This window comes from Impatiens glandulifera, chromosome 7 (genome assembly GCF_907164915.1).
Source record: "Impatiens glandulifera chromosome 7, dImpGla2.1, whole genome shotgun sequence".
Lineage (NCBI taxonomy): Eukaryota > Viridiplantae > Streptophyta > Magnoliopsida > Ericales > Balsaminaceae > Impatiens > Impatiens glandulifera.
Genome location: NC_061868.1, coordinates 28,824,272 through 28,839,562, shown reverse-complemented (window position 1 = coordinate 28,839,562; position 15,291 = coordinate 28,824,272). Strand labels below are relative to the sequence as shown.

General features: G+C 32.4%; 2 protein-coding genes across 2 annotated transcripts; one reads left to right on the top strand and one right to left on the bottom strand.

The window, feature by feature from the left end:
• Nucleotides 1–2,233: 2,233 nt before the first annotated feature.
• On the top strand, nucleotides 2,234–9,781 carry LOC124945191 (peptide-N(4)-(N-acetyl-beta-glucosaminyl)asparagine amidase). The gene is made up of 17 exons (XM_047485581.1): nucleotides 2,234–2,409; nucleotides 2,480–2,533; nucleotides 2,621–2,794; nucleotides 2,876–2,974; nucleotides 3,588–3,674; nucleotides 4,290–4,372; nucleotides 5,766–5,879; nucleotides 6,624–6,678; nucleotides 6,744–6,830; nucleotides 7,506–7,561; nucleotides 7,642–7,701; nucleotides 7,814–7,901; nucleotides 7,991–8,740; nucleotides 8,916–8,976; nucleotides 9,066–9,168; nucleotides 9,265–9,402; nucleotides 9,491–9,781. Exons 1-17 carry the CDS (start codon nucleotides 2,332–2,334, stop codon nucleotides 9,570–9,572), a joined length of 2,169 nt encoding a protein of 722 aa, XP_047341537.1. The 5' UTR covers nucleotides 2,234–2,331; the 3' UTR covers nucleotides 9,573–9,781.
• A 258-nt stretch (nucleotides 9,782–10,039) lies between these two features.
• On the bottom strand, nucleotides 10,040–14,594 carry LOC124945517 (PITH domain-containing protein At3g04780). Its single transcript, XM_047485964.1, has 8 exons — nucleotides 14,457–14,594; nucleotides 14,298–14,384; nucleotides 13,007–13,130; nucleotides 11,745–11,793; nucleotides 11,603–11,660; nucleotides 11,448–11,494; nucleotides 11,276–11,353; nucleotides 10,040–10,309 (listed from the first exon to the last, which is right to left on the bottom strand). The coding sequence occupies exons 1-8, from the start codon at nucleotides 14,493–14,495 to the stop codon at nucleotides 10,261–10,263; spliced, it is 531 nt and encodes a 176-aa protein (XP_047341920.1). The 5' UTR covers nucleotides 14,496–14,594; the 3' UTR covers nucleotides 10,040–10,260.
• Nucleotides 14,595–15,291: the final 697 nt, after the last annotated feature.

The following is a 15,291-nucleotide window of genomic DNA, read 5'->3' as shown; positions in this document are numbered from 1 at the left end:
AAGTTAGAAATTCTTCTAGATTTTTTAAATAATTTACATTAACATTTGTCCTTCAATATACTATACCAGGTCATGAACTAAAATCCATTTATCTAATAATGAGAAGGACCATTATTTATTTCTCTTTTTACTATTAAAAATAAGTCGTTTTGTACAACTTGTATATAAATGTATTAGCTATCCTATAGTCCAAGAATCAGCCTAATTTGATCAATATTAAGTTCAGAACATTCTGTCAAAATTTGTCTAAATTGTTGATTGGATTTTGACCCTTTTCTAGTTTGATACTATCTTGTAAGGGATGAAATCCTCTGATACAGATTCCACGTGATCCCTGTGTTCCTTCTCGCGAAATCCTCTAATACAGATTCCACATGATCCCCGCGAAATCCTTGATACAGATTCCACATGATCCCTGTGTTCCTTCTTGCATATTTTGAATATTAAAAAAAATAATCATATTGTGTACCCAAGTGGTCTTATAGATTTCGAAATTCATTTCTAGAGATTCATTTTAGAAAAACATCCATTCTAGTTTTGCACCTTGATAGACAACCAAATTATTTAAGTAATGTCAAAATTGCAGAGCATTTAAAATTATACACAATCCACTATCAATCTCCAAAGTTCATCTAATTTATGTATATTCAACTTTTTAAAAATGGTTCAAACTCCTCTAGATTTTATGTGGCATTCAAAAATTGACCATAAAATGACTATAAAATGATCATAAACCCTTTCAGACAACATACCAAACATGAATCCACACCCATTGATATCAAATTAACATGCTCATTTAAAAACATAACTTCATTTAAATTTAAAAATCACAAACTATAAATTAAAACATATAATCAACAATTAATCCATAATCATTTCATGTGATATAATGATCAATTAGAAATAGTCAAACTATTCTAAGAAAAAGCCAAGAAAGAAAAACCCAATTTGAATTTTTTTTAGAATTTGAAATTTTCAATTCTAGTTAAATATAATAAATTTTATGAATCAAGAATCATTCAACAATGTATGTAGAATTAATCTAAGACTTCATTTAGAACAAAATAAAACATTGAGATAACTGAATTAAAAATTTATGTCCAAATCAAATTTTTATTAATTGCAATTACATGAATACTTTGATTGTTTTCTTATTACATTTCATTAAGTATCAACTTGATTTTTATCCGATTTTTGTTAAGTGATATTTGACCATAACAGTTTTTTATTATCTTTTAAGATATTTTATTCTTTAGAGACAAATATTTATTGTTAGTGCTCATTTTTCATGTTTTTTTTATATTAAATGTTAATGCAATATTTATAATTGATATGTCCAAGTTTATTAAAAATATTATGAATAATTTGTAACTAGAAAATAACAAAAATATTATGGTCGATTGAAAATTAATATTTAATTTAGAGAAGTGAATATGAAGAGAAAATTTGGGAAAAGAATTTGAGAGAATGACTTGAGATCACTAATCGAATGAAAAAATGAAATGTAAGGAAAGAAGAGAGACAAATTATTTTATTTTTCAGAGTCAATTAGATTGCGCTATATATGATTGTCGTTCTCCTTTCATCACCCAAATTATTGAAAAAATCTAATGAATTCATCCAAATACTTTCATTACAAACTTTTTAAATATAGTATTTTTTTTTTATTATTTTCAATTATAATTATTGTAAATTCTTTTTTATAAATTAAAAAATTAAAATTTCTCATTCAAAAGTGATGGAAAATAAAATTTGAGAGAAAAAATGAGAGAAAGAATGACACTCTGATATCGGGGAATTTGACGAAATGACACTAAATATTGTCTTATTTGACATAAGTGTCGGCTCATAAAATTAAATGCGCTGATGACACTTTTTTTTAGACGATTTTGCCCCTGTCGCGAGACGTACATAATCGCGAGACGCAAACTCCGGTTGCGAGACGCAACCGACAATCACGAGACACAATTTTTTTTTCGTCTCGCGATTGTCGGTTGCGTCTCGCGAATGCCGGTTGCGTCGTTTCGCGATTGTGAATGTCTCGCAACAAGGACAAAATCGTCTTAAAAATTAAAAAAAATATATATATGTCACTAACATATTTAATTTTATGAATTTCCCATTATATCAACCTCAAAGAAAAAGGGTAAGAAAAAGAGAAGTCTAGATCATTTCTCTTTCTTTCATTTTTTAATGAAATGGATGTTTTTTTATAATAAAGAATTTGACGATGAATTCTTGAAATCTAAGAAAGGAATTCTCCCCTCTTCTTGACCAGTTGAACCAGAAAGCGATTCCCTTGGATTTCACTTGATCCTCCTTGAGAAGAAGATGGTTGCTCGCAGGATTTCCGTTCGTCATAACGTCACCGACTATGATATCGATTACGACACTGACGACGGTTTTGAAGTATATATATACATACACATACATACCTTTCATATCAGTTTCTTTACTATCTTTCATTACTTATTTTCAGGTTCTCAAATTCCAAATCTTTTCACTAACTTCAGTTCCCCCCGATGAGCAAAAGGTTTGTCTTCTCTAATCATATCATAATTACTTTACTAACTAGTACATGTTCCATAACCAACCTCAATGTTTATGTTGATTGAAAAAGATACTGGCAAGGGAGAATGATAGTATCGTATCGGACGTTTCTGACCTCGTTGCCATTTCTGATAAACTCCGGTTGGTCTCTATTAACGATGATGAGGCTAACAGAGCTGGGATATCGGCTGATCATATTACCCAAATGGAAAAATCTGATGAAGAATTGGCTCGGTTGTTGCAGGTCTGGGTCCAATCGTATTTGCGCCGTAATTGCACTGTTGATGAGTCCTAATAAATAACAAACTTTTCTTGTATCTTTTAGGCGGAAGAAGAAGCCCTTATGTATCAACAATTTGCAGCAAGTGAACATGGGGAAAAAATGGAGCAGCGGATTAGGCCATACATTGACCAAGTTCAGATGGTAATGTTGGTAGATTTCTCTTTGATCATCATCTTGTTTGATTTCCTTTTAACCCACTTCTCCAAGAGGCCAATGAATTATTATCGATGTTGATTTGACTGTAATCTGTATCTCCAAGAGGCCAATGAATTATTTAATTGTACCATTGCATCCTTGCATGATATAACTTTCAATGTCAAAATAACTATGAAGCTGTTTTTTTTTTAATCATTTTATTGAAAAATAATCCAAGAGTCTTTACACGATAAAGTAAAGAAATTGGAAACACATTTCATTTCCCAAGCAATCAAACAATTCTAAAAACAAAGTTTTTGAGCAACAAACAAAACACAACTCTTTTTTTCTTTGATTATTTTATCACATGGTTGTTTCTCCTCATCGTGTCATCACTTTCCACCTCGCCTGGCTTGCATAGGAGCCAATTTTGAACTGTGTTTAGAAGCTGTTTGTTATTTTGAATACTTTGGGAGGTGTTATTTGCATATATTTATGCATATTGTTAGTTATTTATTTCACTGTTGGTTTATATATCTTCTTCCTTATACGCATTCTAATAATTAAACGTCATAAGCATTTGTATCTAACTTACCTTATCTTTTTGAGCCATATGTAGTATGAAGACCCTGCACGTCAGGAAGCAGCACGAAAGACAGTGCCTGTGGAGAAACTTGAGGAGAAAGCACTGGTAGCATTAGCAAAGGTCTGATCTTTAATCTTATCCAGTCTTTGATTAAAAGTCCTGCATTATTCTTGAATGAAGGTCTTCTTCAGTAGGGCCAACGGTGTATGTTGTTTAATGGATTTATAAGCAGTCATGTGTAGTTGTCAGATTTACTCAAAAGTGAAGTATAATAAAAAATTAGCTTTCCATGTCCACACTTTCTTGGGTTGGATTACTTCCAAAAGATCTTTCATATTCTATGCCTCTGGATAACACACTGTATAATCTTCCACATAATTACTCTATTATGTTGGTGGTACCTCTAATATCTGTTATGTTCATACAAGTCCATTAGTGAACATGATGCGATGATTTCAGTTTATGAATCAAATATCAATATTTTTGAATGACACAACAGCAAACAATTGCATTGTGGAAAGCACAAAGTATGCAAGTGTTCCTCATAGAAGACATTATTTGATGTGTCTATATGTGCCAAAATTGTTCTGGATGTACCTTGAATAGTTAAATTGATTCATATAATGGATTCAAAAACAAAATCTTGACAGCTTGTCGACACAATATTCTTAATTTCTCTACCTTTTTCAAGGGTAGTCATGTTTAAATAGTTGTCCTTTATTTTTTCATTTTCAGGAGGGTAACTTTGAACCCAAAAAGTCTGAACAGGATCATGCTTTCTTGCTACAGCTCCTATTCTGGTTCAAACAATCATTCAGGTCTCTGTCTCCCTCACATTTTTATTGATAGAAATAACTTTTTCAGTGTGGTGACATAATGCAGATTCTGCTTCTGCCCAAAGTTTTTCTCCACATTTCAATGTCATTAATCATTTGATAAGCAGTCAACTATTAGACAAATGATCCCTATGAGTCTGATTCAGTTCAATTTAATCCATCCCTTATATCTAAGGTGAATTGTGATATCCTTGCAATTAGAATCAACTCTATATAGACTATAATTGAGGAAATAATACCTTTGACAATAGCTAGAAGAAGATAGAATGCAGAAGGGACAAGATGAGATAGGAATTGTAGCAAGAGCCTGCAATTACAGAAGAGATACCAGTTAGATGAGAAATGAACTAGAATGTCTTAGAAGGAGTTGAGAATTAGAGAGAAACCTTGAGGGAGAAACTGAATTGTTCAAATGGATCTCTAAACTGTCTTTTCCGGCCTTTTCCTTCCCTCTAAATGCCCATAATTGTGTTGGATCCTTTCTAAAAACATTAGCCTCCCCTTCGACATTCGTTCAACCACAAACGTCATAGAAGAAAGGTTAGCTGAAACTCCCAAAGATTGAACAAAAATTCTGAAAATCAAGTCTCAGGACAAGATTCATCCTCACATGGTGCATCATAATCAGTCAAATTAGACCATCTGAGCAAGTATTGACCTATGCTGATACCATCTTTCAACACCACTCTTTCATTCATAGTGGCTTTAAGAGGAGTTGCTTCCTGCTGTAACTCAGATACATATTGTTGAGCCCATGTGTCTCCAATCGTCTTTTTGAGATGGGAAATGTGCATCACGTATGCATTTTTGCAGTTAAAGGAATATTCAGTTTATAAGCTACTACATGAAAAGGCCCATAAAACTTATGACTTAGTTTTAAGTTTTTCCTCTTACAGACGAGTGTCAATAGGGCTGCAACTTGACATAAACCCAGTCATCAATTTTGTACTCAAATAATTCTCTTCTTATTTTGCCTGATGCTTCATTTTATGTTGGGCTCTATGCAAATGAAATCAAGACATTTTGATGGCTTCTTCCCTAGCAGCAAACTCCTATCCACAGCTTCCACTCGAAAGTCTCCTGCTAAATAGTGATAGTGAACTGGAGGTGCTTGGCCATAAACCACTTCACATGGGATGGTTAGGACAGATGAATGATAGTTAGTATTATACCACCATTCAGTAAAGGAGAGCCATTTAACCAAATACTGGGGGTTTTCACATACTCCTGAACTATAACTTATGTAATAAGCATTATATTCCAAGGGCCTGAACCCTTTAATCTGTATCAACATGGAAGAGCTAAATTTGAACTGTGGATGCATTTTATATAAGGTGAACTTTGAATCTAATTATATTTGAACTTATTCCTGTAGGTGGGTAAATGCACCTAGTTGTGACTCTTGTGGAAATGAGACAGAAAATAAGGGTATGGGTACTCCACTTCTTTCAGAAATCCGTTATGGTGCCTCACGTGTTGAAGTCTATAGGTACAAGTTATGAAATGTTTATTTCTCCCCTCCTCTTTCTCCCACACAATAATCCAATCATCCTGTGCATTTTGTTCCTGTTGCAACTGTCAGCTGTTATAAATATAGCCTTTCCAAGATTTCGGTAGGTTTGGAGGGTTTATTTCTTACAGATATGCTTTGGGATTCAGTTTTATATGTATAGATAGTCATGCACCAGAGAACATTGAATATTGAAGAATTAAAGTAAACTAATCTCATTGAAAATTAAGATATATGGATAAAGGCAAGGAAATCAGTCTCCTACATCCAACTGCTGAACAGATTGTGCAGACATTCTCACCAAGGCCCTTGAACGAACAATATTGGAAGAGCCATGTTCAAGTTGGGCATGTACAACCCTGTTTGAGGGGGAGTGTTGACACATTACTAGAATTAAAGAAGGGATTTACCAGTATATTTTAATGTAAAAGAATAATTAACTGATAATTGTCTGTAAACCTTTTTAAAAAATAATTGTGTATACATGAATAGATAATTATCCTTAATTATCTTTTAACTATAGTAACTTAATTCTAGGATATAATCACTACCTAAATAACTTGATTCAAAAATAGAACCCTGCCTAACAGATTCCATGATTTTCGGGATAATGTGTATTGTAACTTTATGGTCCTTTACATTATCTGCATTGTCAGTTCATGCTTTTCAGAATCATATGCCTGGATTTTCTTTTAATGGGTTTAATCCAGCCTCTGTGTACAGCTGCTTTGGCTGCTCAAGCATTACTCGTTTCCCGCGGTACAATGACCCAATGAAGGTAATACTAGCTTTTAATTGGTTTTGGATTTGACTTGTGGCAGTCTTAACATTATCATTATGCAGCTCCTTGAAACAAGGCAAGGGCGCTGTGGCGAATGGGCCAATTGCTTTACATTGTACTGCCGATCATTTGGTTATGAATCTCGTCTTGTGAGTATGGTTTTTATGAAAGCAATTCAAGGATTACAAGCTTAACAAAATAACATTATGAACTGTCTGCAGTGAATTCTCTTGCTTATTTATTAACGTCATTTTTTTAAAGTTTCAAACAAATATACTCTTCAATGTTTACATTGTATTGCTGAACAACAAGTTTTACTCTTACATCCTAAGCTCCAATTAAGAATGAGAGTTTTAGTGGCAGTAAGTGTTTGATGCACACCTATCCTGATTTTTAATTAAAGAGGCAAAAATAAGGACAGATTGATAGGGGAAAATGATATATTTATACATGAACTTTTTCAATTGGGGAAAATATATCCCTGAACACATAAAGGAGCATAATCCCACATGAACTTTCTTAATAAGGGTGCATAAATAATCTCCGGTTTAAATCGATGTCTCTTTGAATAATTTTATTAATATCGTTACAACTTCCGTTAATTTTGTTTTCTTTAGCAAATCTCTGTTCTCCTTTGTTAATCTTTTAGCAGAAGAAAGTTTAGTATTTTTTAAGTTAACTTCATCCTACTCTTACTCTAAGATGTTCTTTCATGCTTTTAAATATATTCGAGTATAGGAATCTGTAGGCATTAGTGACTTTCTGGAATTTTTCAATTGTGAAAACCTTACAGACACTTCAACTATCTCTCTCTCTCCTATCAGATCCTGGATTTCACAGATCACGTTTGGACTGAATGCTTCTCTCATTCTCTGGGCAGGTTTGTCATTAATCTGAATGCTACAATTGGAGGTGATTTAGTTATTTTCTTAAATTATTAGTTCATGGTGAATTTTGCAGATGGATGCATCTTGATCCATGTGAGGCTATCTATGACCGCCCACTCTTATATGAAAATGGGTATGCTATTCCCACCTCAAGTCATCTGTTAAACTGCATCCTGATTCTCTATTATCTTCACATCATCTCATGTCCTATCTATTTTTTGCATTATATATCCCGTTTTCTGCAGCTGGAGTAAAAAATTGAATTACGTTATTGCTCTTGCAAACGACGGAGTCTATGATGTCACCAGGCGCTACACAAGAAAGTGGAATGAGGTAGTCATAAACTTAGTGAAGTTAGCTCACATTTTTCCACGCACTATTCTGTTCTTTCAATAAAGCAAGAAAATCTTTTCATGTCGTAGGTTTCCTTGAGGAGAAATCTTACCACTGAGCCTGCTTTGACTGCTCTTCTATCTAGACTTAGACAAGAATGCAGACAGAAATTTTTGTCTAAGGTGGTTACTACTCTGGAAGAACGTGACCGGAAAGAAGCAGAAGCACTTGAGAAAGATTTTCGTTCCACCGATATCTCCTCAATATCTTTACCTGGAAGGCAAAGTGGCGATGAGAGTTGGCGCATGTCAAGATCAGAATTTGGTTCCGACTCTTTGAGCTCATCTCTTTGTCCAGTCCGTAGATGCATAGACGAGCATGTGACAAGAATCTATGATGCACTTTCCATAGTCATATGCCATTTTGTTGAGGCATGTTACCCCAAGTCTAAAGCTATTGAAGTTCTTAACATTTTCAGGAAGGCTATGATCAATCTCAAGAATTCACCTTTTAAACAAAGGACAACTTCAATAAATTCTGGTGCTGAAAAATATTTTCTACAGATGCTTCCATATTTTGGTAAATTACTTGATGCTCTTTCTCTTAAGAGTAGTACCTCTGATCCTGATGGAAGGATTGAAATAACGCTGGCCGGTGCCCCAGTTAAAACGTCCATAGCATTGCCAGTTTTTTTTCATGCTGTTGATGACGTGATTCAAAAAATCAGTAATTGTAGCAGCTTCAGTGAAAAAGCATCCCTTTCTTGGCCAATGTTGAAGAGGAATAGAATATGTTCAGGTTTAGTGCTTGCTAGTGGGGAGGAGCTCCCATTTGGTATTGTAAGTACACTACTAGTATTGAGTTCATTCTTTTTTCATAATTTCTAATGATTTTGTATAGTATCAAGTTTGCTTCTTATTTAAAGCATCTTAAATAATAATAATGATGATGATGATTTTGTGTAGTATTTCTTTCATCAATCAATAATTTCAATGTTAAACTACTACCTTTCAGGCTACTTGTACATTTGATGGGACACGGATGTCAAAATGGGAGGAACCAAATGGGGCAAAAGGTAACAAATATATTCATCCTTGAGACCATTTTTGTCTTATTTGTTTGGCTATAAAAATGTGATAAATAAGCAGATTCATCTTTTTGTAGGTTGTTGGATCACTTATAAAGTAAAAGACAACAAGAAATATAAGCTGGTAGCATATGAGCTAATGTCGGCCAATGATGCTCCTGAAAGAGATCCAATGGATTGGTATGTATGTATGACTTTTGAGCAGTAAGAATAATATGTTATTAAAATCAATCTGCCCTAAAGCAAAATGAAATCCGATTATTGTTCATTTTGCAGGATTGTAGAAGGAAGCGACGATGGAGGTTGCAGCTGGCAGATAATGGATAAACAAGCTTCTCAGACTTTTGAGAATCGCTTCCAGAGAAAAGCCTTTGAAATTAAAAAATCAGCTACATTGCTTGCAAATGCATTCAGGTTTTTCAGTCACATTGCGATTGCAAATTATATTATTCAAGTTTTCAATAGATTGTTTTTTATAAATTTGATTTTGGATGTTGTGCAGGTTCAGGTTTCTTGCTGTTGCAGATTCAAAGTCAAATCAGAGGTTCCAAATTGGTAGCATCGACCTATTTGCAGAAGAGTGAATGAAGTGCTTGGTTCCTTCGATATTTTATAATTTATATTATATTCTCCTTCCCATATGACTGACCTTCTCATGTGCATTGTTTGATAAATAGATGTTGGCTGATGTATATTATTATTGTCTTATCAGAAGGCTTATTTACTTTACTCTTGTGACATAAACTCAGTATTTGAGACTTCTGGTAAATAAATGAAATTGTTTGGTAAGATATTAGATGGAATTCAGTTGCAAATTCAAGCCTTAACCCTAAATTTGTTGGGTAAATATTAATTGGAAATTGATTCCCATTTGCTACATTTTATAGCGGTTAAAGTAGTTGGTAATTTTGTTGCAACAAATTCAGTAGAAAAAAAAATTGATTCAAATTTGGAGATGCTTTTTTGTGACTAAATTCTTTTGTTTTCATACCTAAATTTGTTGGAAACACATCATATTGCAATTTGCAACCATTTTTCTGCAGATACAAACTGAGTAAACATCATTGTCAATAGATGATAAAGTCAAATTGCTTCAATGAAGTACAAGGAACCAGTACAATAGTTTTATCAAGTGATGAAGAAATCTATCAAAATCTCTGGCACAAATCCAAATCCCATCAAGATATCAAATCATTGAATGATTGGTTAGGATAAGGAAGAACTGTGATAGATCAAGTGTTTATGAAATAATAATAATAATAATTGCTGAAATTAGTGATCCTCGATCTTTTTCAGGCCTTTCATGTCGGTTGTTTCCACCCTGCAATTTTTTAGGTCACACCATCACTAAACGATTGAAGAATAACAGAAACAATTATTATCATATATTCATACAGTTAGTGATAATTTAGCATAGGTATAACAGAGAAACATACTACAATAGTGGTCAAACTAAATAAACACAAATTATCAAAAAAGGAAATTCTTGACTGAATTGGAGGAAACATATAGTCGGTTCTGGAAATAGATTCCATACAAGACGAACGACGTGATTAAATTGAACAAGACGTGAAGTCAGGCTGAACCACAAACAGAACTAGACAGAATTGAATCACAACAATCGAGAATCAGGTTTGATAGAATTTTCAAAAGTCTCGGAAGTCTCAAGAGGCTAACGTATTGCTACTGAATTAGATATTTGTTCAGGTGTTGAGATTCAGAACTACTGTGAATCGAACTAGATGTTGAATTAAGACTGTTGAGAATCGTTCAAATCCAAAAGTATATGCAGCTGATTATGGTATTGGTTAGCAATGGAATCAGTTTTGTCTCATGTTGGAATGAAGAACTGATAGGAACACATTCGTGAAGCCATGTTAGTCGGAATTAAGAAAGATTCTGTTTGGGGTAGGATATTTTTGAGAAAAGAAAGATCATATTTTATGAAAAAATGGATTATTTGGGTTAAATGACTCAAATATCCATTACATTTAATATTAAAATGTTATAAAACATAATTTGGTAATAATGTTGATAATTTGATTGAAGGAGGGATAAGGGGTTATTTGCATTAACCCTTCCGTCAAACAAGGCCTCACATAGGACAACCTAGAAGGTCATAAATTCTTACTGGTGCAAACAGAAGAAACATAACCAATTAGGATACAGACATTTATGTGCTTTCTCAAAGATACCAGGACAGACTAATAATTCAGGACAAATATACAAATAGACAAACTTCAGGATCATGTTTAAATTAAAAGATAAAAGAGTACTTTGAACTTACGTTGTTCCATAAAGGACAATCTTCTGAATTTTTGTGATTTCAGAGCCAGATTGATTGTCTTCAATAAAAATTGTCAAGCTGACAGATTTGACCAATTAGAGCAACTTGTACATTAAAGATTACTATCATAAAAGTGAAGGAGATTATAACTGAAGCACATTAAGAAAATTACCTTCGAACATTCTGGAACTTAACATATTTTAAGACAGTGGATTTTCCCTGCAAAATACCAAACAAGAAATTAGATGCTTCAAAAGTATAATCAAACATTTATAAAGTCCTCGACACATCATATTGCACGTGGATGTAGATATTCAAGAAACGTACCTTGAGAGCATCAGTGGATAGAACAACTGTGTCACTTGGAGGATAATCGCTAACATTGCTGCAAATTTTTTCCAATGATTACCAAACAATAGGATCTGAATATTTATTCCACTAAAGGACATTCGCAGTTTCAAAGCATTACCTAAATCCCATATGTTCCTTGTTTGAGAAAAGCTTCACGGTCTTGGGACCTAGAAATAGTAACCCATTAGATCATGATATGTCTAGTAGATTCACCAACCACATAATGTGAACATTGATAAAGTTGAAAAATGCATGCAAAACAGACAAGCATGAAATTCCAATTTATGCGAAAGAAAAAAGATATTTGAAGGAGGAGATCAATCAAGTAATAATTTTAGCATTCTGACATGGAATTATCCTGTCAACAAGCAACTAACACCAGATCAAGTTAGTCTAATAACTGCACTAATGACTAGGAAGGGTGTTGAGAAACTGTTCAATAATGTTTAGACATTAGAAATGATATTGGAAATCAGAATAATATCTCATAATATAATACAACTATAATATATGATTGAGAATATAAGCAACTTTTATTGAATTTAGCTAAGTCCTTGTTTGATGTGGGTTATTTGGGATTAATTCCAATAACCTCATATCCCATCAAGCACGTCATTCAAATCATCGACCTCCTAATGTCTTTTTACCCAAATAACCTACATCAAACAAGGTTTAATGGAACCACATGGTTATTAAAATAACCTAAATCAAGCAAGCCATAAGATACTATTACCTTATGCTATCCTATAAATAACCCTGATGTCTATTATGTAAGCAAACACATTCTTGATAATACAGGTTCTCTTTAGTTTACCACAAATAACATATGAATATCATATCACTAAAATATTCACCTTGTTCATTTTTCATTAATGGATTAGATTAACATTTCATGCTTTGTCATAATGGAAGTAAACATTGCAAAGGCATTTGTTACTTGCAATATCTCTCTACGACATTTATAGTTCATAGTTCTCTGGTAATCATTCCATTGAACCTAGAATTATAGTTATCAGAAGTCATGTTTCTCGTAAGTTAACAAGAACGAACACATTCTTGGAGACAGAAAATTCTCCCCAAGTTGAATCAAAGGAAAATAAAAAGACACATTTGAAAACACAAAGGAGAAAAACTGTGCTAGGTTTAGGACATGTTAGTAGATTGATCATTTTGAGAAATAGACAAATATTATGTATGCAACATAAGCTAATGTGCATGTGGATTTTTATAGAACAAATATAAATATCATCTATAGCAGCCACTCATGTCTCCCTATAAAAGTACATGCAAATGCAAAACATATATCAATGAGATAAAGTGCAGGCACAACTAGAAAACATAAAGGGGAAAATTAACCAGTAAAAGAGATTGAATTTTTACCTTCCTCTTCAGGACCTATGATGACAATAGAGTGCAGTTTAACAACTTGAGTAAAAGGTAAATAGATCAAAAGCTGATCATCAGCATCACTTTCTAGATTCAATCCTTCATCTTCTCTGTAACCCTACAGTCATGAACCAATAGTATGAAATTTTATGGGAAGATGAAGAGAAAATGTAGATTGATGTGGTAATTGGATAAAGGCTTTCTAAAAGTTTGAAAACAAAACACAATTGTGCGAATTTTTGAAGAAAATATAATAAATAAAGAAAGTTTTATACTTAGCCATGAATAAAGGCAGGTAAATAATTAAACAAAGAAGGAATTCAATAGTCCTGGCTACTTGTCCACTCCATTGAACTGCTTAGGAACTAGTGCAATCAGAATAAAAACAATACACAGGCAGCTTTATAATTTTCAATTTCATGGTGTTCCATCATCTATTTATTTTCCTACTTTAACAAACTAGCTGGGACTTGAAGACCTATTCAAACGATTTATTTTATGGGAAAGTGGAAGCCCACTTGGTCCTTGTTACTCAATCCTTTTGAGCTCCTTCTATTTATTCTATAAATACTACACAAACAAGATTTAACTTTACAAGATATAAAGAGCCCTACTAGCCACAATTGACAATATTATTAGAGGAGAAATTTGTTTCACAAAATTATATAACAATCAGTATTTCATGGATCCATTACAGGGATCGATCTCCTACAAAACATGATTATCCACATTCCTTCTCTATCTAGTCTGAAATAATGCTAATCTTCCTCTATATTATGAGATAACTTTTCTTATCATCCTCATATCCTAAAAATCTTAACACCATATAACCCACTTGTACAATAGCTCCTCATAATAATTGATACCAAACTTAGAATTCAAGTGAACTTCATAACATAAAAGAATTAATCCACGCAAGAACACAACAAAAAGAAACTAACAAGGCATGAGGAATATCTTAAACTTTTACAATAACTCAATCAACATGATACAGTTACAATTCCCAACAGAAAAATAGAACCCACATCATAGATTACCGGATCTAGCCATAAAACAATACAACTATGATTAACCAACCACATTTGATTCTTCAATGTTCAGAAAAGGGGGGCAAATTTTGAATCATATGCTGACAATACAAAAGTGAGTCTAGAAGTGAACCCTTTAGCTAACCATCATCCCTAGATCCTCATTTAAAGAGAAAAGGCTGAAGCAACTATAACATACTAGAAATGATAAAAATAAAAAATAAAAAATAAAAAACCCTATACATGATGATTAATACCTGCTTGAGAGCATTGGGAAGTGAATGGCCGGTGCTTTGGTTAAGGCATTCAACTCCAGACCAATCTACAAAGTCTAGAAGATCCACCTGATAGACATCAAGATACGAAAGTTATATGCAGATGAAAAACAAGGAAGGAAGGAAGGAAGGCGAGATTACTTGGTTCCTCTGAATCGAAGAAGCAGATTCAGTCGACATGGCTGACGGGCGGGCGAGCGAGCTGATTCTCTCTCTGTGCGTTCTTCCGTTGAGAGAGATGGTTTTCTGAAAACCTCTATCAAGCAAACAAATAAATAAATAAACTCCTAAACCTTCTTTGAGATTGGGTTAATTAAGAAAATATATTATTTAATGTGTAAAAGTAAATTATTTAGATAATAACAAACTAGTTTAATGTAAAAGTAAATTATTAAAAATATTATTTAATCTAAATTAATATTATATTTAAATATTTTAATAAATAAATTTAATATAGGCGATACAAACAAGGCGACTACGATACAAACAATGCGATTACGATAAAAACAAGGCGATACAATTAAGGCGACTCCCTACTTTATCGTATTATATAAAATTATATAATATACTTTTTGAATGAAAAAATGTTATTAAATTTGTTAGTTTATATATATATATATATATATATATATAATTAAAAATATATTTAATTTAAATTAATATTAAATTTAAATATTTTAAAAAATAAAGTTTTTAAATAAGTTTAATATAGGTATTAAAAAAATCTACTATATACTATATCATATTATATAAAATTAATTATTAATAAAAATGTTAAAATATAAAATAAATAAAGATAAATGAGTTTGAAAGATAAACTAAATTAATTTAAAAAAATTAAATAAAGTAAGTTAAAAGATAAAAGCTGAAAAATTAAATATAATTAAAATTAACCCATTGAGTTATTAAAGATTTTTGAATGAAAAATATTATTAAAATTGTTAATATATTTAAATAAATATATTTAATTTAAACT

What these genes read in the sequence shown, in the direction of transcription:
- LOC124945517 (XM_047485964.1), bottom strand. Translation starts at nt 14,495, where the DNA reads ATGTCGACTGAATCTGCTTCTTCGATTCAGAGGAACCAA. An exon ending in TTCCCAATGCTCTCAAGCAG is followed by an intron (nt 13,131 to 14,297) that starts GTATTAATCATC and finishes TCATGACTGTAG; the next exon opens with GGTTACAGAGAAGATGAAGG. An exon ending in AAGTTCCAGAATGTTCGAAG is followed by an intron (nt 11,354 to 11,447) that starts GTAATTTTCTTA and finishes CAAATCTGTCAG; the next exon opens with CTTGACAATTTTTATTGAAG.
- LOC124945191 (XM_047485581.1), top strand. Translation starts at nt 2,332, where the DNA reads ATGGTTGCTCGCAGGATTTCCGTTCGTCATAACGTCACCGACTATGAT. An exon ending in CACTGGTAGCATTAGCAAAG is followed by an intron (nt 3,675 to 4,289) that starts GTCTGATCTTTA and finishes TTTCATTTTCAG; the next exon opens with GAGGGTAACTTTGAACCCAA. An exon ending in CCACTCTTATATGAAAATGG is followed by an intron (nt 7,702 to 7,813) that starts GTATGCTATTCC and finishes CGTTTTCTGCAG; the next exon opens with CTGGAGTAAAAAATTGAATT.